Source organism: Sphaerodactylus townsendi, linkage group LG03 (assembly GCF_021028975.2).
Source record: "Sphaerodactylus townsendi isolate TG3544 linkage group LG03, MPM_Stown_v2.3, whole genome shotgun sequence".
NCBI classification, from domain to species: domain Eukaryota; kingdom Metazoa; phylum Chordata; class Lepidosauria; order Squamata; family Sphaerodactylidae; genus Sphaerodactylus; species Sphaerodactylus townsendi.
In genome coordinates this window covers 125,759,254-125,780,330 of record NC_059427.1, presented here as the reverse complement: position 1 = coordinate 125,780,330, position 21,077 = coordinate 125,759,254, and the positions used below count along the sequence as shown (strand labels likewise).

Here is a 21,077-nt window from a genome sequence, read left to right as displayed (position 1 = left end):
TTTTTGTGCAATTCCCATTTGGGGAGGTTGCCTGCCACCTTTTCCCCCCTGCATCTTTGGTCTAGCATTGGTTTGTTAGACCATTCCAATTTCTTGTCAATTTCAGCATGAAGCTAAACAAACAATCAAAAAGTCCTTCTGATCCTTCTGAAATGGTGGAATGAAGAGTGGAGGGAACTATGGTAGTATGAGCAGGGGAGGAGCGAGAAAACCCAAAGAAAGCTAAACACCTGCTGATTCCCTTCACTTTCTCTGTGAAGGGAGAGGAAAAGCTGCACTTTCAGAGCTTATGGAAACAGCAGGGGTTTTGTGATGTGAAGGCAGGTGAGGGAAACGTTCTTAACTGAGAATCACGCCTGAATGGAATGTACGCTCAATGCAAAGTAGATCACAAGGGCATAAATGGTCAAGTTTTCTCAGGGGCAAACAAAGAACCTCTGTCCTAGTAGTAACACCTTAATCTCTTAGGCAGAGCATAGTTTCATTGTGCCTTGTCAGCCACCCTCCTAATCAGAATACTATACCTGTGTGGCATATTTAGAGATAGGGTTTAACATGGGTTTTTTTTTGTCTTCTCAGATTATCAAACAGTCCATTCTTGATCTCAAGCTGCAGCCTGAGGAGAGTTTTGTTTTGAAAGTGGTACAGCTTGAGGAGTTACTCCAAGTCCGACACTCAGTATTTGTGATTGGAAATGCCGGCAGCGGCAAATCCCAGGTAGGAGCTTTGCACTAGTTAGGAGTTCCTTCGTTAGGAATACTAATTAAGGGCTTATGACTTTTTACATTTTTTGGCATAGAATTTGGCAGGCCTGACACACAGTCTCCAAAAACATCTGTGATTAGAAAGTACTGATGTGTATCCAACCATTCATAGACTTCACCAAGCAAGAATTTCTTGTTTCCTCTTCCTACTGCAGTTCACTGAAATTGTATTTCTAGGCGTTGAGGGATCTTAAGGAGTAAAGTGGGGTCTTTGGTGATAGGAAAAATCACCAGAAATGGCTACTGCTTTTTCAGAGGCTTAATTGCCATTAAGTTTCCAGAACTGTTCTGCTGGATAGAGTACATGATATTTCTGTACTGGACCCCTGACTTCTGAATCCACTGCCACCTGGACAAAACTCAATCAAGCCTACACAAATAATTGTTGCCACTCAGACAAGCTGCAGATTCAAGCAATCTCTTGAGTTGAGACAGCTGGTGGCAGCCCTTCTTCTGCCCCAGTCTAACCATTAATCTCCTCAATCCTTCATTGCTTCTCTCCCCACTTTCCATGGGCTACCCATCATCACTGCAGACATATATCCCGTTCCTATTGACCTCAGTTGTCAGGCTCTAGCTTTTTATGATACGGTGAATAGCTCTTCTGAAATGGTATGAGAGGAGTGGGACTTTATATCTCTGACATACCCCGAGAAGGATCCAGCAGCTTTTTGTTGCACATGCTAAGAGGAATATTGATTTGGCCTTGACAACACTGATCATCTTGGAGCCAACCTTTCTGCCTTAAGTGGAGGAAGATATCTGGGGAAAGAAATTCTCCCCATCAGTTAGTGACTTTCAGCCAAGATGATCAAAAGATTCAGCATCATGTCATGCTAGAAGTCAAAATAAATGCTAAGGGATGGGGCATGTCAGATCTCTCCTTCATGTTGTAAACTTAGTGAGTCCAACAAGAGTTTTGCAGAGTTATGGGTTACTGGGCTCGAAAGGCAGTGTACAAATGGAGCACTTCTGTCTTCTGAGCCAGTTAGAGAAAATGTTTCCATCCTTGTCATTGGCTTTATCCTGTCAGGTGCTGAAATCTCTAAACAAAACGTACCAAAATATGAAAAGAAAGCCTGTAGCCATTGACCTTGATCCGAAAGCGGTAACCTGCGACGAGCTCTTTGGCATCATTAACCCAGCTACCAGAGAATGGAAAGATGGTAGGAAAACTGCAATGACTATTCTCAGGGGACATGGTGATTTGGATCCAGCCAGAGGCGGGGCTACCAGGGGCAGGGGATGCGCCATACACTGGGCTCACAGTTTTGGGTCACATGGGGGGGGCACAAAATTCCCCCTCCCCCTTCCCTAGGCCCCTCCCCCTCCCCCCCTCGCAGCACCCCCCACACTTACCTTAGTTCCTTTCCTTTTCCTAGAACTTTTTCAGGCTGAGAAAAAGGCCTGTTCACAGTAAAGGCTAAAAACGACCTGAGGAACGACAGTTCCCAGGAGACCTTGGGGCTCACAAGGTCTCCTGGAAAATATAGTTCCCATCAGGCCATTTTTAAACCTGAACTGTGAATAGGCCTTTTTTTCAGCCTGAAAAAGTTCTAGGAAAAGGAAAGGAACTAAGGTAAGTGGGGGAAGGGGGGCGCCGCCGGGGTGGGGGGCGGAAAATATAGACTGCACACCGAGCGCAGTTTGGCCCAGCTACGCCTCTGGATCTAGCCAAGCACCAGGGGAAGCATATTTACCCCAGTTTCATTTGTATGAGCTCTAAAGCAACACTTAGTATTTTCCTCTCTATATATTACAGTTCATAGAAACCTATTGCAGAGCATCTTGTGCAAGCAGAAACACAAGTGGGGATACAAGGTGTATAACAATGCAAGTGATTGCTGTTGCCTTTTTCTTGCATTTCATTTGCATGAGAACTGTAGCATAAGTGGCAATTTCACATTGGATCCAACCTGTGATCTGTGATGATGGTGGCCTGGTAAACTAAGACATCAGCATAATTTTAATACATTAAAATAAAAAAATTAAATGATTATTCCTTTATATACCGGTAATTTCCTGAAGAGTCATGTCGCAAGTTTTTCTCCCAGAAAATATTACTGTGATGACACATAATCAATATTTTATGGTAAAATGAAATTTCAGCAAAAATAATGACATTTGTAAAATTCCTTTTCAACCTTGCAAGTTTTTGTATCTGAATTGGAATGCATATTAGCATATGGAAAAGGCAGGAGCTGGAATTAAATGAAATTTTGAATTTGTCCATTGTTATCCAGGATTCCAACATTTAAAAATGTTGACATCTGAAAGTATTTGTTGTAAATTGCTTTTGATTTTCCTCTCCCTTCCCTGATCTTAAGAAAAGATTATTTTTCCTTAACATATACTTCTTCTCAAATCCTTTTAAAACTGGTTTAACATAAAACAATTTGTAAGCAAGAGAAAGCAGCAGTTCCTGAATCTTTTTTTTTTAAATCAGGGCTGTACCTTTGGATACTGTATTATCACTGCACTAAAGCAATCAATTGCCACTGCAGTAGCTTGTCTATGTAGGAACATCCAGTTGCAAGCTATTGCTGTAGTGAAACAGTAGTACAATATCCAGTGGCATGTGGATTCAACCCAGATTTGCTTCTAGCCTTACTCCGCTCTGCCCAAAATGTAGCACAACTAAGAAATTAATATGCTATCCACAAAATTTCAGAGTAACTCTCTGTTCTGGACAGGTTTGTTTTCAACGATCATGCGTGATCTGGCAAATATAACTCATCGTGGACCCAAATGGATTGTTCTGGATGGAGATATAGACCCAATGTGGATTGAGTCTTTAAATACTGTGATGGATGACAATAAGGTCAGTCTAGCAAACTATAGAATCTGTCTTTGTTACTGTTGACTACTTCTGGAAAATGAGGGTGGCATGATTTTGTGTGCCTTCCTGCCAGGTCCTCACTTTAGCGAGCAATGAGCGAATCCCACTAAATCCCACCATGAGGCTGGTGTTTGAGATCAGCCACCTAAGAACAGCAACACCTGCGACTGTGTCCAGAGCAGGAATCCTGTACATTAACCCTGCTGACCTTGGTTGGAATCCGTAAGTTCTTGTTCTTTTCAGCTGCATTGTCAAGAAAAGCCATTTTTTCCTTTATGGCTTAAATATACTCTTCCTTGTTCTGCTATGAACAGATGCATACCTAGATTTTGTCAAGCCTGGAGAGTGTTTGTATTTGGTGAAATTGGGTGAAGCAAACTGTTCTGGTGACAAATCATTATTATAGTCATCAATGTAGTATGAGATGGAATACGGAAAGACAGAAATCTGAGTGATTTATTGATCAAATATTATTAATCAGTTGCAAAACAACTTCCCTATGCAAACAGTTTCACTGTTATTATCTTATTAGTTATTATTCTGTGAGTTCATTTCGTAAATTGTGATGATTTGCCCAAGACTACCTGGTTAGCTCATGACTGAGGGTACAAATCTAAAACTATCAGTCTTACCACTACACCATATCAGCTCTTGCCAACTTACTGTTAACTTATTTTTCATTTTCAGTGAGTCTTATGACTTCTCTTCTAAGGGAAGAATCTTTCTTCAACAGATCAAGGCTACTTCCACCAGAGCAAGGCCCTTCACAGACAGAAGGGTTTCATTTTTCACTATATCTAATAGCCAAGGGCTAGCTCCCACATAGATAGCCAAATCCATTCAAGAAGAGGAAGAAGGAGGAGGAGGAGTTTGGATTTATACCCCCCTTTTCTCTCCTGTAAGGAGACTCAAGGGGGCTTACAATCTCTTTTCCCTTCCCCCCTCCACAACAAACACCCTGTGAGGTGGGTGGGGCAAAGAGAGCTCCAAAAAACTGTGACTGACTAGCCCAAGGTCACCTAGCCGGTGTGTTTTGGAGTGCACAGGCTAATCTAGTTCCCCAGATAAGCCCCCACAGCTCAAGTGGCAGAGCGGGGAATCACACCCAGTTCCCCAGATTAGAGTGCACCTGCTCTTAACCACTATGCCACTGCTGCTCAAAGGAGCCAACCATGTCTACCATTTAGAGATCTGGAAGTCCCAGGGAGCACTCAGATTCATAGGAAAATCTTACTACTAAAATCTTACCACTGAAAAAACATAATTTGAACATTTAAAAAATCCTCTCTTGAGATTTTAAGTTGCTTTACAACCCAAAATAATATACAAAAGCTGGCACTGACTAGGAAGATGTAGCAGTAGTGGTGACCACTAGGTGAAGGAGGTGACAAGAGAAGAAGGCAAGGTGGATTGGGGCAGGGAGTTGGGTGGCAGCAGCCAGAGAAGCAGAGGCAAGTCAGTTGGATTGGAAAAGCAAACTGTGGGGTTTCACAGACAAGCTTCTTTTGGGGGGAGATCTGATAGCTCATGACTTGGGACTGGTACATCCTGTTACCTGAACTAGTCTATCCTCCTGGAAAAGGGGAAAATTCTGGGCTAATTCATTCTCCAAGCAGAAAAATTAAAAGGACTCAAAGCAATGAATCTTTTCTAAGATTTTATTTTAAAATAGCAAGATAAAGATCAAACATAAATGAAGCATCAAAACAGTCTTTTTTCACAGCATGATGACAGGCTTATAATCAAAGAATCATAAAGTTGGAAGAGACCACATGGGCCATCTAGTCCAACTTCCTAGGAACACATCATCAAAGTATACCCAGCAGATGGCCATCCAGCCTCTTTTTAAAAACCTTCAAACACCACCACCTTCCCAAGCAGCATACTCCAGGATAAAGAATTCTAGCCCCCTTAGCATTATCTCTGCTGACATAGTCCAGATTATTCCTTTTTGAAATCACGGTTGCTTTCAGAATTTCAAAAGAGCCCTGGTTTTAAGGGAAACAATCTCCACTTGAGGAACATCAGTAACAGGTCGTCACCACCTACAACTAGGCGCAGATTGCTGGTTCCAAGAGGATGAGTAAAGTATAGTGAAGTTCATGGGGCTAGTTGATTCCCAAGAGAGCAAAATAAACATGTCAGAGTGCACAGGTTTCGTAGGCCGTGAGCCCTGCTTGTGGCCTGAACAACATATCTGCTTGGGGGATGGAGGGATGAGCTGGAGCAGACAGAGGCAAAAATCCACACCCAATCAGCAGTCAATTCAATGGATTAAGGAAGAAGACAGGAATTTCTCTACCTGAACAGAGTTCTCTCGATTTAGTCTGTAAAGAAAGGAACTCTGCTACTTTATTATACCATGAACAAGCGGCCAAAAATGTGACTTGCAGTCGGATCCTACATAGAGTTGCGCTCTTCTAAGTCCTGTGAAGTCAGTGGGTATGATTCTGGTTTGGATTGTACTGATACACAGTGAGGACTAAAAGCTTAAGATACTAGCATATGTGCTCCAGCATCTGGCTACACTGGTCTGGTGCTGTTTAATTTGTTGGGTGCATGAGTTGTTCTCTCGTAACTGTTAAATTAGAAAACACACTCTCCTCTGTGTTTAATGGTACCGTTCTAAAAATAACATAGGATACATGGGAGTGAGGAGAGAAGAGGAAGTTTACCCAGAGGCGTAGCACCAAGAGGGCAGGGCTGTGTGTGACGCACCGGGTGTGGACCCCTGTGGGGGTGTGATGAGGGCGTTCCAGGGGCGGGGCAGGGGCAGAGGACGCACCGGTGCACCGGGCCCTTTTCCCCCTTGCTACGCCTCTGAGTTTACTGGAATGGAATGCCCATGGTTCATGCATGAAAATGTATAACATATTGAATAAATAATTTTATGTCACCATAATACAGAATAGTAAGCAGCTGGATTGAACGTCGGGAAGTGCAGTCAGAAAAAGCCAATTTGATGATCCTGTTTGACAAGTACTTACCAACATGTTTGGACAAGTTGAAGTTTGGGTTCAAAAAGATCACTCCTGTCCCAGAAGTTACTGTGGTGCAAACAATCTTGTATCTACTGGAATGCCTTCTGACCCCAACCAATACTCCACCAGATTCTTCCAAAGAGCTATATGAGCTCTATTTTGTGTTTGCTTGCTTTTGGGCATTTGGAGGAGCAATGTTTCAAGACCAGGTACCTTCTTTAACATTTTTTAAAAAAATCATTTTTGTTACCTAGAGCTAGATTTCAGGCATTTTCACACACAATATTAAAGCTCCTTCCAACTGAGCATTACTTATGCAACAGCCATTTTCTATGGATGTTCAAATATTACCTAGGTAATATGACTGCTACCAGAAATCCCTTCTCCATCTTCATAGCTTCATAACATTTCATTTGGCTTCCCGTATATCTTGTTGGATTGCATGCTAACAACCTATGCCCGTGGTGGCGAACCTATGGCCATGCTGGCAGGGGATGATGGGAATTGTAGTCCATGAACATCTGGAGTGCCATAGGTTCGCCACCACTGACCTATGCCATCATCACACTTCCTTGGCAGCCACTGGCACTACCATGTAATTTGGTGACATATGAAAGAAAAAGGTGGTAAAACATAAAGTATTTTGTTGTTGTTGTTGGCAATCACCATCCTTAAGGTGGTTTTTGATTTTACTTATCACTCGAAGAAACAGTGTATCTTTAGGTTTTTTTAATTATTTGGCCTTGATAGGGTTTGTTTCAGTGATTTCTGAATGTTTCTGTGGCCAGTTAATTTTTTATGATTTGATCTCTCTAACTTAGTATGAAAAGTATTTAAATGTTCCTCTTCTGCTTCCCAGCTTGTGGATTATCGTGTGGAGTTCAGTAAGTGGTGGGTGAATGAATTTAAAACCATCAAGTTTCCTTCTCAGGGAACTATTTTTGACTATTTCATTGACCCAGAGAGCAAGAAATTCATGCCTTGGACAGATAAAGTGCCACCATTTGAGTTGGACCCAGATGTCCCCTTGCAGGTAATTGACAGGAGTAATATTCTTGTGTTCTTTCAATGTCTGATTTCACGTTTGTTCCTAGAGAACTGCAAAAAGGAATCTAGAGTTGGCAGAAGACTGAAATCAATAGTGCAACAAAGGGCAGGAAGTATTTTCAATATATCTAATTTTCAACCTGGCCAAATTTGTGGTTACCGAAATCTAGAGGCTGTAGCCAAGAATATATATTTCTACAAAGGTGAAAAAACACTCCATGTTTGCAAAAAAAAGGGTAGTCCTCTACAGTCTCATCCATTGAGAATGTCACACCCACCTCCTTAACTCAGTTCTAATCTCCTGATGGGGGACTACACAGAAGCAACGAAGATTAAAAACAGTGTTGCGCTTACCTGTAACAGTTGTTCATTGAGTGGTCTTCTGTGCAGGCACACATCCCTCCCTCCTGCCTGCTGTAAATTATCTGGAATTTTAGTATCTTGGCGTCTCCAGTGGTGGCATGGGGAGAACTAAAGGAGTAGCACCCCTCCTCCTAGTGATGTGATCATTTTGGTGGGAAAGTGCCAGAAAGAGGAGGGGTACTCCTAGTCTGCTAGAAAGGTTTGGAAATCTTTTCTGTGGCTGGCCTGTGCATGTGCAGTCCCAATGTGTGTCTGCACCACTTAGTGAACAACAGTTACAGGTAAGTGTGACTCTGTTTTTCTTTGTATAAATTCTTTGTAAATTTTCTTTGTATAAATTCAAAGTGTACAAATGGTACACTTTGAATTTATAGATGTTGTTTGAAGAACAGATTTGGAAATGCTTGATTGCTCGAAAGGTACTTGATCGTGCTAACAGTCTTTCTGTGAGCCATATGACAAAAATACTTTCTAAATATCTTCCATGTAATATTTTATTGGAATTGTAGTTTATGCAGATTTTTATATATTTGAGAACTAGTGCAGTGCAGTGGTAGACTAGACCCTGGAACAACTGGAATCTAAGCTCTGCTATGGAAGCTCTCTACAAGATCCTGAGCCCAACATAAATCTCGGCTTAACCTACCTCATGGGTTTGCTGCTGTGAAGAAAAAGTTCAGAGAAGAATGATATGATGAGATACTCTGGGTTCTCAGGAGGGAGAAAATTGATATAACTTTTAAAAATCAGTATAAGGTTTGTAAACTAGTTTATTTTATGTGAGGGATTGTTTTACAGGCCTCAATGGTCCACACCACAGAAACCATTCGGATTCGCTATTTTATGGATCTGCTAATGGCCAAGAAATGGCCTGTGATGCTAGTTGGGAATGCTGGTACTGGGAAATCTGTGATGATGGTGGATAAGCTGGATACTCTAAATATGGATGATTATGTAGTGCAATCTGTTCCCTTTAACTTCTACACAACATCAGCAATGCTTCAGGGTAAGGAGATGCGTTGTAAGTAGACATTTTTTTCTGTGTGGTGGAATCCAGAGTTTTTCTAGATAAACAGTTATTTAGGACAACATAATCAATTCATGTAGTACAAGAAATGACCTGGTGCTGCTGGTAAGAGTCAGTGTGGTGTAGTGGTTGAGAGTGGGGGACTCTGATCTGAAGAACTGGATTTGATTCTCTGCTCCCTCACGTGAAGCCTGCTGGGAGACCTTGGCTTAGTCATAGTTCTTCAGAATTCTTTCAGCTCCACCAACGTCACGTTGGGGTGAGGAAGGGAAGAAGTTTGTAAACTGCGTTGAGACTCCTTACAGGAGAGAAAAGCAGGGAATAAATTCAAACTCCTCTTCTTCTTCTGAGAAACTATGATATCTCCAAATCATTTGAGACATAGGATCAGTTGTGGTTCTTTGAGGAAATACTTCTGTACTGAGGATATTGTAGTTTCTCATCCCTCAACATGTAGTTTCTTGCTTTATTTTATTAAAACATTTATTCCACACCTTTCCTCGTGGTTCAAAACAGAAATGCAATTATTTCCTCATCTAGCTGGGCCATTATGCTGCTTGGTTGAAGCAAAGCAGGTTAAACATGAATCCATCTAAGGTGGAGGTCCTGTGGGTGGGTCACGAAGGGGGAGGGGAGGATTTCCAGCCACCGATGCTCGAGGGGATCCCTTTATCACTGACCTCCTCTGCTCATAACCTGGGGGTCCACCTGGACTTGTCTCCCTCCATGGGAATTGTAGGGACTCGTCTCCCTCCATGGAGACCCAGGTGGCCCGTGTGGCCTAGGTGGCATTCTTCCATCTGCGCCAAGCATCATGGCTGGCCCCTTACCTCTCCCAGATTGACCTGGCCACTGTGATCCACGCTACGGTCATCTCCAGGCTAGACTATTGCAACTAGTTTTACACGGGCCTGCCCTTGCAGCTGATCCGGAAGTTGAAGTTGGTCCAGCATACAGCGGCGCAGCTCCTCACAGATAGTGCTCTATGGGACCACATCTCTCCTGTGCTGTTCTGTCTGCAGAATACCAGATAATCTTCAAGGTGTTGGTATTAACCTTTAAGGCACGCCGTGGCCTGCGGCCCTCATACCTGAGAGACCCCATATGTCCATGCATGGCCTCTATGTTCTTTAGAGGCCAATTTACTGGTGGTCCCTGGCCCAGCTATGATACAACTGGCCTCCACCCGAGCTAAGGCCTTTCGCGCCTTAGCTCCTACCTGGTGGAACTCACTACCACCGTCTGTTAGAGCCCTGTGGGATCTTAAACAATTCCACATGGCTTGTAAAACAGAATTGTTTCACTGGGCTTTTGGAGGGGGGTAGCCGTTGATTGTGTGCCATCCCTGAAATTTTGAAATTCTGTTCTATTCTACCCTTATTTTACTCTGGCAATTGTATTATTTGGGCCACCCTCGTGGAACGAACTGTTGATCGCCATCTGAAGGCTTTGTGTATTGTTCTATCATTTTAAATGTAAAAGTTTTATGCTATTTTTATGGAATTTTATATTGATGTTTTAGTATACTATTGTACACCACCCAGAACCCTTCGGGGTGGGGGGGTGGGCGGGCAGTATAGTAAATGGAATAAACAAACAGACAGACAAACTAGAGATTGTGCTATTGAGTTGGCATGGCTCTCTCACAAAATAATAGGGATAATACACTTTTTGAACTGATCGTCCATTTAAATCCTCAGTGATATTTTAATTAGTGGCATTCCTCTTGTGCAGCTATTCTTGAGAAGCCCCTGGAGAAGAAATCAGGAAGGAACTTTGGTCCCCCTGGCACCAAGAAGCTTATTTACTTCATAGATGACATGAACATGCCAGAAGTAGACAAATATGGCACTGTAGCTCCTCATACATTGATCCGGCAGCACATGGATCATGGACACTGGTATGTATGTAGAGTAACTGTGACCATGTCAGATGAGGTCATGAGTTATTGAGGATGTCAAGTGAGTCCCCAAAGAGCCTAATTTATTTATGTAGAATTTTCAGAGCAATGCAAAAGGCAGTGGTATATGTGAAGTAGCTTGGTGTACATACTGAACAAAGAAAGAAGCAAGCCACTCATTCTTCACACACACCCCCCCACCAGTCCATTCTTACTATAGGAATGTGCGCATGATGTGTGCCCAATTTCCCTGGGGAAGTGCTACAACAATGTAAGATGTCTGCTTTTGTAGTATGCTTTTGTAGTATGCTTTTCAAGTTGGTCCAGCGTACAGCAGTACGGCTCCTCACAAATAGTGCTCTATGGGACCTCATCTCTCCTGTGCTGTTCTGTCTGCACTGGCTCCCAACAGAATAGCAGATAATCTTCAAGGTGTTGGTATTAACCTTTAAGGCACGCCGTGGCCTGCGGCCCTCATACCTGAGAGACCCCATATGTCCATGCATGGCCTCTATGTTCTTTAGAGGCCAATTTACTAGTGGTCCCTGGCCCAGCCATGATACTTAAATTCTAGCTCCTCTCTCCTACATGTTTCTCAGAAAATAGTCAATTAGCTTAAGGTTTTCATGGGACAACTAAGTGCAGGAAGGAATAAGCCACCTTCTTTACTTAGCCCCTGGGCTTTTTTGTCAGATTCTTTAGATAGGAGAAACGGCGATTAATGGTGCGAAGATTATAGCACTTTCAATCCATCAGAAATACAGTTTATGACTTTTCTCTTCCTAAAAACATTTGAAAGAACTACTTCAAATTTAGTCCAGTGAAACCAATGGAATCAGGAGCTAAGCTTGCTAAAATGGACATGGATCCTCCAATTACTAATTTTAATTCTTTGGGTGCTGTGTGGTTTCCGGGCTGTATGGCTGTGTTCTAGCAGCATTCTCTCCTGACGTTTCGCCTGCATCTGTGGCTGGCATCTTCAGAGGATCATCTTCAGAGGATGCCAGCCACAGATGCAGGCGAAACGTCAGGAGAGAATGCTGCTAGAACACGGCCATACAGCCCGGAAACCACACAGCACCCAAGTGATTCCGGCCGTGAAAGCCTTCGACAATAAATTTTAATTCTGTCATGCTTCCCTTCTCCAAGCTGCCACAAAGCCATTGTGAAAGCCATATATTGCACAAAATCCAATATTTATAACCTTAATAAAAGAAGATTAAAGTAAATTCTTAATTTTGTCCTCTTTTTAAATATGTGAGCAATAATTCTTTGTCAAAACCATCCTGCTTCTTTATAACAGGTATGACAGAACCAAGCTAACGTTAAAGGATATTCACAACTGCCAGTATGTTGCCTGTATGAATCCAACTTCTGGGTCTTTCACCATTGACTCCAGACTCCAGGTACCCATCAGAGATCTTTTACAGGAATCCTGTCATTTGTTGTTTTAGTAGCAGACATCATCATCACTATTTAATATTTGCCCCTGTTCCCAAGTAGAGGAGGAACACTGTGGTCATTTTGAGATAAAAAAAGGTATATTTATATTAAGAATATGATTCAGTCATCAACAAATGATCCTTTGGACATCTTTTGTTGTAGCGGCACTTTTGTGTATTTGCCGTGAGTTTCCCAGGACAAGAAGCCCTGATGACCATCTACAGCACCATTCTAGCTCAGCACTTGGCCCTCCGGAATGTCCCAATGGTGGTCCAGAAAATGCATTCTCAGCTTGTTTCAGCAGCTCTGGGTAAGTATTACAGGACTTGGCAAACCAAATTGTTTCTAGCATATCAGTGGGCTTAACCCTGCAAATCACCAGTAGGAAGCACGAACTGTCTAGGATTTTCCCCACCTTTCCTCACTCCTGCAGCCATTTCCAACCCCAGGGAAGTTGTAATCATGGGATCTTCCCTGCCTTCCGCTTCCCTAGAACACTTTCTGGCCCTGGGAACAGTTATTCATCTTCGTTCTTCTGTGCTGGAGACTAACAATAGAATACTGGTCTAATCTGTTAGGGCTCAATTCATGTGTCAAGCAGGGAGAGGGGGGAACTAGTCAACCAGCCTTGGAGCCCCTTCATCCAGTCTCATATGTTCTGTCCCCAGACCAATATTTGGGGGAGGGCAAAATTAATAAGCAACACACACACACACACATCCCTGCCCAGAGCTGGAGTTTGGGCAGATCCACCAAGACACATAGATACTTTCTGGCTTCATAGGCTGGTGAGCTGAGCAAGTGCAAAGAAGTCATTGGGCTGAGCCTCAGATCTACTCCTGCGTAGATAGGCTCACTTAAAACAGCTTCCAGTTCGCATCCCTTTTTTAAAGTAAGAAAAATACACAAAAAACTGCTGATAAACTCCCACAGTCTCCCCCCTTCCCTCCACCAGGGCCTTTACCCTGCCTAACTTGCAGCCAACTCCATTCGTTTGGTGACTGGGAAGATTTCCTGTGCCTCAAGGCTCAAGCTCCTTGTTTCTTTGGGACCAGCAACCAAAACAGATGTTCTGCCCAACTGCATAACAAGGTCACTCAAAGCATTTACTTTCAAGCAGCCCAAGGCTTGCAAAAGAACAGCCGGTGTGTGCCTCTAGGTGTAAAATCAGAAGACACGTGCAATCTCTCCTCCCACCCACCCCCCAATTTTGAGTGCTGGGTTGCTGACCCCAAACAGAAAGGAAAAATACATAACCACAAGTAATTTGCACAGAATCAAGGTCCACTGCTCGGAGAACAAAAAAATGAACCGGGGGGCGGGGGGGCGGGCTTATACTATAAGACTTTTTTTTAAAGACTCCAAAAATTGAGGAAAGTCCACAGTTGACCCACTGGGATAGGCTGACCTGCTATTCATCTGTGGAAGTCATATCAGTCTGGTCAGTGCCTGGCTGGGGGGGAGCACCCAGGGACATAGGTAAGGGGGGGGGGGGTTATGGGTTCAAACCCCTCCCATTACATGTCCGGCTTGCTTGAAACAATGCATGGAATGGAACAGCTGGAAAGTCAGTTCAGTCACTGAACCCACCCCATAAAAAATCTATACCTACATCACTGGGAGCACCCATCCACTCCCTGCCCCCAGCAGTGTCCCTTCTGGAGAAAAGGAAAGTGCTTCTGAGATATCCATGTGGCCAAGGAAGCCCGCTCCCTTTTAGGCTGGATCATAGAAGAAGCAGCAGTATGGAAAAAGTTAAATTCTTATAAATCCAAGACTCCAGCCTTGTCAATTTCACTTTGGTTCATTGTTCCATCAATAGACTTTTACTGCTAAAAGAGAAGAAGGGGGGGGGGGGGAACTGGGGAAAGCTCCCAAAATTTTCAAGCATCCCAAAATGGAGGTGGCATGGAAATAGGAATGAAGGAGGGGAGGTAGGTAGGTGGGCAAGTGAAAAGAATGAAAGAAAGGATTGTTCTGACTGACTGCCAGCTGTCCGTATCAGATTACAGTATCTCCCCCTCTGTGTTCTGAGTAGTAACAAGTTCAAAGACATTTCCAGATGTGAGGTCAATCACCCAAGGTCACATCAGCCAGAGAAATTGCAGGGAGCCAGTCAGTCAGTTTGAAGGCAAAATTCCAGAGATAAATCAGTTAATCTCAGCAAGTTCAGCATTACCTGAATGTGTTGTTTCCACACCTGGGTGCTTCTCTCAGGAGACTTCACAGCCATTCACCAAGAAGGCATGCATGTCTGTACCTTGGACCTCAGCTGTCTCCTGCAAGATTCCCAGGGGGGTGGTGATCCTGGGAAGCTAGGCCTGGTGGCTGGCTGCCTCCGAGTGAGGAGGTGCCTCTGGGCTAACAGTTCCCATGGGCTGTTTGCTGTTAACTATGGGCTGCCTACATAAGCGCCCTCCTCCGATGAGGAGTCCCCACTGTTGCTGAGCCTGGGCTGGGCCATGACAGACTATGGCGGGGGAGGGGGAGGGGGAGGGGGAGAGAAGAAACCCACAGTAAATGTTTATGCATCAGGATTGTCTTCACTTTCCCTGCGAAAGAAAAAAATGTGCTTTGAGAGCAATCACAAAATACGAGGAACTGCAGAAGTGAAAGCACATTCAATGTCAAAGGTGGGTAAACACATGCATGCAAAAAGTGAAAGCTCGATGGGAATGTACACTGAAAGCAAAGAGAACACAAGTACAAAATCTAATACTTGGTCAGAATGTGTAAGGTTAAGGTTGGTTCTGGCAGCAAGGGCTCTGTCTGTTCTGGAGCCACTTGCTCCTAAGCAGGAGGTTCATACCACAGAATCCAAGCTGGGTTCCAGGGCCACTGAATCTAACTGCAGATGAGAAGGTCTCTTTAAAAATCAACCATTTTGCCACCAATGGCTATTCTCAGCCATTCACCCCGAGCAGTTGCTGAGAAACGCCATATATTTGGAGGCTGATGTGTCTACCCAGGGATGGAGCAAGGGGGAAGTGCACCTGGTGTGCGCACGCACGCCCTGCACCCCTTCAAGCCCCCGGAATGCCCCGTCCCGCCCCCGCCACACCCCCGGAACTCCTCCGCATGGGTATGCGCCCAATGCATCACGCACCCCCCCCTTTGGCGCGATGCCCCTGTGTCTACCACAACTCATAAACCTAAGGATAAAATTTTGGCTCATCAACAGTGATTCTTGGTTGGTGGGGGAGGCATTCCCCATATTAGAGGCATCTCTGGATATGACTGTTGATCTCTGGTCAAAGCCTGTATCTGTGCCAGCAACAGCTAAGAGATTAGAGAATTTCTAGTGAGCCAATATGGATAAGTGCCCATTTTTGGCTTCTCATTTTCCTCCAACTTCTTTGATGACCAACAAGATGCAGTCTAGAGGCAGGCAGTTATATGATTCTGTTCCTGTAGACAGGAGGGTTGCAAGTTGGATGCCAATGGAAGAAAGTTTTACTCTTCATTGGCAATGCACTTGCATATCACTTAACTATCAAGCAATTGTGGCTGAGTACCAGCTGTTCCTTTGGAACAAGTTGGGCTTTTATAGTGATGTGTTGCCAGAGGACAAAAAACCATTGGCACATATGGTGCAGACAGAAGCACTGAGACTGTCAAAACAAGTCAGTGCTGGCAAACATGCTGGATACATCTTTCAGATCTATGGTGTCTGAGCAGGCATTCATGGCTTAGATCTATATCACTGCCTAATGACACCTGCCGGTTAGTTGGAAGAAGGGAAGAAATTGTTCTTGGAGGTGATAGATGAGATCCTTTCACGAATAAAAAAGTACAGGCAAACTGCAAAGTATCTGGGAGTTGCATCTTTGACCTCATCTTACCAGCAAATGTCATTGTTTGGACCAGCTTGGCAGTATGGCCACAGGGAGTCTAGGCCATAGATCCAAGGCCATTCAAAGTATCCTCAACAGAGGGGTTTGCACCACCATTCTTTGGATAAGAGGAGGATGCCATCTAGACCCAAGCGTCCCACCAGCAGCCCAAGTCTTCCTTCTAACTAGCTGAGTTGAGAAACACAGAGAATCCTGTCTTTGATGGGAGATTGGAATGTTATTTTGAAGCCTGAAGTTCCATCACTAATGATTTATTGGTTCTTAAAACTGTTAAATTCAGTTATGGCATGGAATTTAAGTGTGTTCCTCAGCCTTTGCCTGTATTCAGGGCTGTATGAAATTGTTTAGCTCTGTTGGAGAAAGAAGTTAAGGAACTGTTACTGAATGGGGCTATAGAGGAGGTATTCGCTCCTGATGATCCCAAGAGTGCAGTCCAGATTCTGGAGACAGCCAGGGACAGGGTTACAACTGCGCTGCCCCAATACCTCCAGATGGCTTTCAGGCAGTGCAAGAAACAAAAAAACCTCCCTGGCCACCTGAAAGCCTTCCATAGGAGAAAGTGGAGTTATGCCACCTTTTTGGCCCTCCCCACTGCTGATGTTCCTGGGACAAAGGCCCGGTGGGAATTGACTAATATCAGCTCCACCTCCAGAAACACCTCAGGATGCCCACAGTTACATTGCCTTACATTACAAGTTAGGCCAGTGCAATTCTGGAAGCAGCAGCTAGGTGTGGATCAGTTGCCACAGAGATCACCATCACCCACCCACCACCCTGTTTGCCCTCCCGGCTCGCAAAAGTACCACGTATACTGGTCAGGAGTGCAAATTCGGGAGCGTGGCCATTCAGCCTCCCTGCACACATACTTTTGGATTGGGCTGTAAGGGGATTCTTCTTGGTTCAAAAGAAAGATGAGGGGGGAAAACAGCAGTTACGTTTTTGTATGGATTTAAGAACAGTTAATAAGTTTTTGCATGTTTCAAAGTTTAGGATGATTTTGTTGATATTTGTTTTACAATTATTAAAACATGGTTTATACGGAAGGTTAAACGGAAGGGTTAAACATGGTTTAACCCCCCACATGGTTTATAGTTTGCAGTTCTGGACTTAAAAGGAGGTTTATTTTCATGTCACCATATAAAGGACCATAGATTACTTTATGAAGAGAAAGTGTATCAATATAGAGTACTTTAATTTGATTTGGCCGTTTCCTGGAAGGTTTTTACAAATTGCATAACTTTTCTGAGACTGAGGAGATGCCCTGTTTATCCTTATTCACATGACTTATTCACATGACTTATGTTTCCAAATGGTATGAGCCGTTCACGCTTTCTTGGGGCTAAGAAACCAAAAATCCTGTTTTTAATGTATAAATGTTGTCTGTTCCCACAACAGCCTTGCATCAAAAAGTTACATCAAACTTTCTCCCTACGGCCATAAAGTTTCATTATGTTTTCAACCTCCGGGATCTCTCTAACATCTTCCAGGTACGCATGATTTCTTTACAGCTATTTTAGCTTGATCCCTAGTCAATCGGTCTTTTCCTGTCCCTTTAAATTAAAGTGCAGGCAAAACACTGCTGCTGATTGTAATAGGTTCAAGGTGAAGGAAAAGAGATTCCACCTAAACATCAGGAAAAACTTCCTGACAGTAAGGGCTGTTTGACAGTGGAATGCACTACCTCGAAGTGTGGTGGAGTCTCCTTCTTTGGAGGTTTTTAAAGAGAGGCTGGATGGCCATCTGTTAGGAGTTCTTTGATTGTGTGTTCCTGCATTGCAGGGGGTTGGACTTGATGGCCCTTGGGGTCTCATCCAACTTTAAGATTCTATGACTGGCTAGACTTTTGGGTCCAGAGCAAAGCCAGCCTAGGAAGCTAGAGCCAAGAGAAAATAATTTATTCCCACAAAATTCATACAGCTTCCCGTCTGGAGAAAAAACTAGTAATACTTAGCATGAGGACTAACAGTGCATATGGTACCCAGTGAGGCTGTTCACCTAAATTAAAGAAGGACTGCTACATGACTGAGGCCCTCATCTCAACGTGACCTGCCACACTATTGCTACCGCCTATTCATTTGCTCAGAAAAATTGAACAAAAGCTTTGCAGATATTTATTGCAGCAAGTTTTTACTTCCTAGTTTGTAACCTAGTTGAGAGCAACTTTTTGTAAAAGGGTCTTAACACTCGCCACCACAGCATTTCCTGATATGTTTGCAGAGCTCCTAGCAATGTTTATATGAATTGGCCCTCCCCTGCATCTCTTCCTGTCTTCCACTAGAATATTGTCATCATCCCTCCCATGAGTCAGCATGACTGCTCTTGTTGCTGTCATTAATTTATACAGCTCCTGGGGAAATTTGTTCAGGCAGAAAAAAATGAAGTCCAGCACCATTGGAATGACCATAGGCAGAAGGGCCTGGAGGGGCAATGGCTTTCATAGAAAAAGACATTACCTCATTTTTCCACCTTTATTTTTTCAGTGAGACGATTTTCTCTTTTCTATTGTTCTCCATTGCTGCAGCCTGGTTGTATGACAAATAAGTGTGGGATGCTTCACTGGGTTGCAGGAATATCATTGGGGGAGGGGGGGGTACCAGCAGTCAGCATTATGGATAGCACAGCACAAAGTTCTAAACAGAAGCTACATTTCTAGTTCAGATGCTAGCACTGACAACAAATGAACAATTGTATTAAGGAGTCCCCTTGCTAAGACATTCCTTGTCTACTGTTATCCCCTAGAAATTAGGCAGTAGCATCTTTTTCCTTCCGCTTTCACTAGGGTTCTACTAGGGTTGCCAACCTCCAGGTGGAACCTGGAGATATTCCAGAATTACATCTGATCTCCAGATTATAGGGCTCAATTCCGCTGGAGACTATGGCAGTTTCACGTCCCTGCTGAGCTCTCCACCGTTTTCAGGCTCTGCCGGTAAATCTCCCAAATTCACCAATTCAGAGATGACAGCAAAAATGATGTTAGAAATTGGGTTTCTTCTAGAAGAACTATCAACTGTAGCAGTGACATCAAGCAAGCTGCAAGATGACTTGTCACTTCCCTGTGTAGATGTTCAATTTCTAGACATCTCCTTTTCACTAATGTAGCTCATACATGACTAGGTTAACATAAAACTAATAATGAGGGCAAATTGCCCCCTTTTCTAGATGTATTTCGGTCTGCTTTGCAAAGATAAGTATTTGATTTGAATCATGACAGCCTAGACAGAAGTGGACACTGCATGGGTAGTAAAAATCAGCAAGATGGTTCCTTGAACCTTGTAGCAATTCCGTATTTGCCTGTAAAAGGTTCTGGGGAACAAATAGTAACTGATGATTAAATGAAGAATAACTGGTTCCATTTTTCAATACCATCAGAAACTTGATGTCTAAGGATTGGACAACTAGTGCGAAAGCTTTTGTCTTTTGACAGGGACTGCTGTTCTCTACACATGAGTGCCTCAGAATGCCTGTAGACCTGGTCCGGCTATGGTTGCATGAAGCTGAGAGAGTTTACTGTGATAAACTTGTGGAAGAGAAAGATCAAGAGAGCTTTACCAGGGTCATGATGGCTACTTGCAAGAAATTCTTTGAGGTGAAGTGGGCCTTTTTATTTCCTTCTTCACGGTATACTATATATTCAACAGTGAAGTCAGATGTAGCTGGGAAGTATGTGGGCATATCTATAGTAGTAGAGGAAACTCAGTTACTCACTGTCACAAAAGCAGGGAAGCTTCCCAGGCAGTGGACAGGTCTTAACTCAGGCACCCATGTCTCACTCCTGTTAATTCTCAGAGGAAATCAGTTATGAATCAGATACTTGGTTTGGGGATTTTCCCATAACTTGTGGAGGACCCAAGTTATTCTCCCCTTGTTTTCTAATTCTCTGGGCAGCACCTCATTACACAAGGGAAATACTGCTTGAACATGCAACCAAGCTTGTGATATGAACACCTTAGGGTTTTTTTTTTTAAAAAAATGATGACTGTATTTAATAAAAAGAAAAAAAATCTGTTAATAACTTGCAGCCAGCGACGGGGACAGGAGGCGAGTCCAAGGCAGGCACCGACCCCAGCATCTGGGTGGCCCTGCCCTCCTTTGGGGACACCCAGCTGGGCCGGGACACCTCACTGCCCTGTCCATTCCTGTGCCGCTCCTTTCTGCACACAGAGGGCTGTAGCCACATGGGGGGCAATTTTCCGCCCCCATGACTGAATGACCTGCACTTGGAGACATGTGACCCCACATGTTCCCGTGGATGGTACACAACTGGGATACATTCCAGTTTACTTGGAACGTGGAATTTCTGTAGGTGTTTCCCCCATGTTCCCGTTACTGTACAGGACAGTAGCCAAGATAAAGGCCGATCAGACGTCATGCATCCTAATTACTCTGTTCTGGAGCAGGTGCCCACCAAGGGGAGAATTTACACATTCCCAGAAGTGGAGGACTTCCTGTTGATGGATGAGGTGGTACACGATGATATACCTTCTCTCCATTTGGCTACATGGTTGATTTAGCCATGAGTTATTGGTCTGACAGAGTAACAAAGGTTTTTCTCTGTTCTAGAAAAACCTCTACACATGGGTCCTATGAAGCTAAGTGGAGGAGGTTCTCGGAAGTGGGAGTATGCCAGGGGCCAGTTGCCTGTACTTTTCCATTATTTTTTGTGTATTTGTTATCATTAAAGCACTGCAACTGTATCATTAAAGCACTGCATCTATAAAGGTGCATTTGGCCTCCATTCTGAATAACGTTCTGACTACTGCAGTAAGGGTGGGAAACAGAGAACAGTAATTTCTGACTCCTGTGTCCACTAGCCCTACTAACCTAAACATAAGTCTGCTTTCATTAAAATGAATAGAAGA

The 21,077-nt window shown here is 43.7% G+C and overlaps 1 protein-coding gene across 1 annotated transcript in view; it reads left to right on the top strand.

The window, feature by feature from the left end:
- The window catches only part of DNAH17 (dynein axonemal heavy chain 17), a 135,506-nt gene that overhangs the window by 68,400 nt on the left and 46,029 nt on the right, over nt 1–21,077 (top strand). Inside the window, exons 40-51 of the mRNA XM_048489794.1 lie at nt 580–717; nt 1,798–1,930; nt 3,458–3,585; nt 3,677–3,825; nt 6,511–6,793; nt 7,444–7,617; nt 8,793–9,000; nt 10,756–10,921; nt 12,225–12,327; nt 12,527–12,674; nt 17,614–17,705; nt 19,643–19,804. Coding sequence (XP_048345751.1) covers nt 580–717; nt 1,798–1,930; nt 3,458–3,585; nt 3,677–3,825; nt 6,511–6,793; nt 7,444–7,617; nt 8,793–9,000; nt 10,756–10,921; nt 12,225–12,327; nt 12,527–12,674; nt 17,614–17,705; nt 19,643–19,804 — 1,884 coding nt within the window. The remainder of the gene's footprint in view (nt 1–579; nt 718–1,797; nt 1,931–3,457; nt 3,586–3,676; nt 3,826–6,510; nt 6,794–7,443; nt 7,618–8,792; nt 9,001–10,755; nt 10,922–12,224; nt 12,328–12,526; nt 12,675–17,613; nt 17,706–19,642; nt 19,805–21,077) is intronic.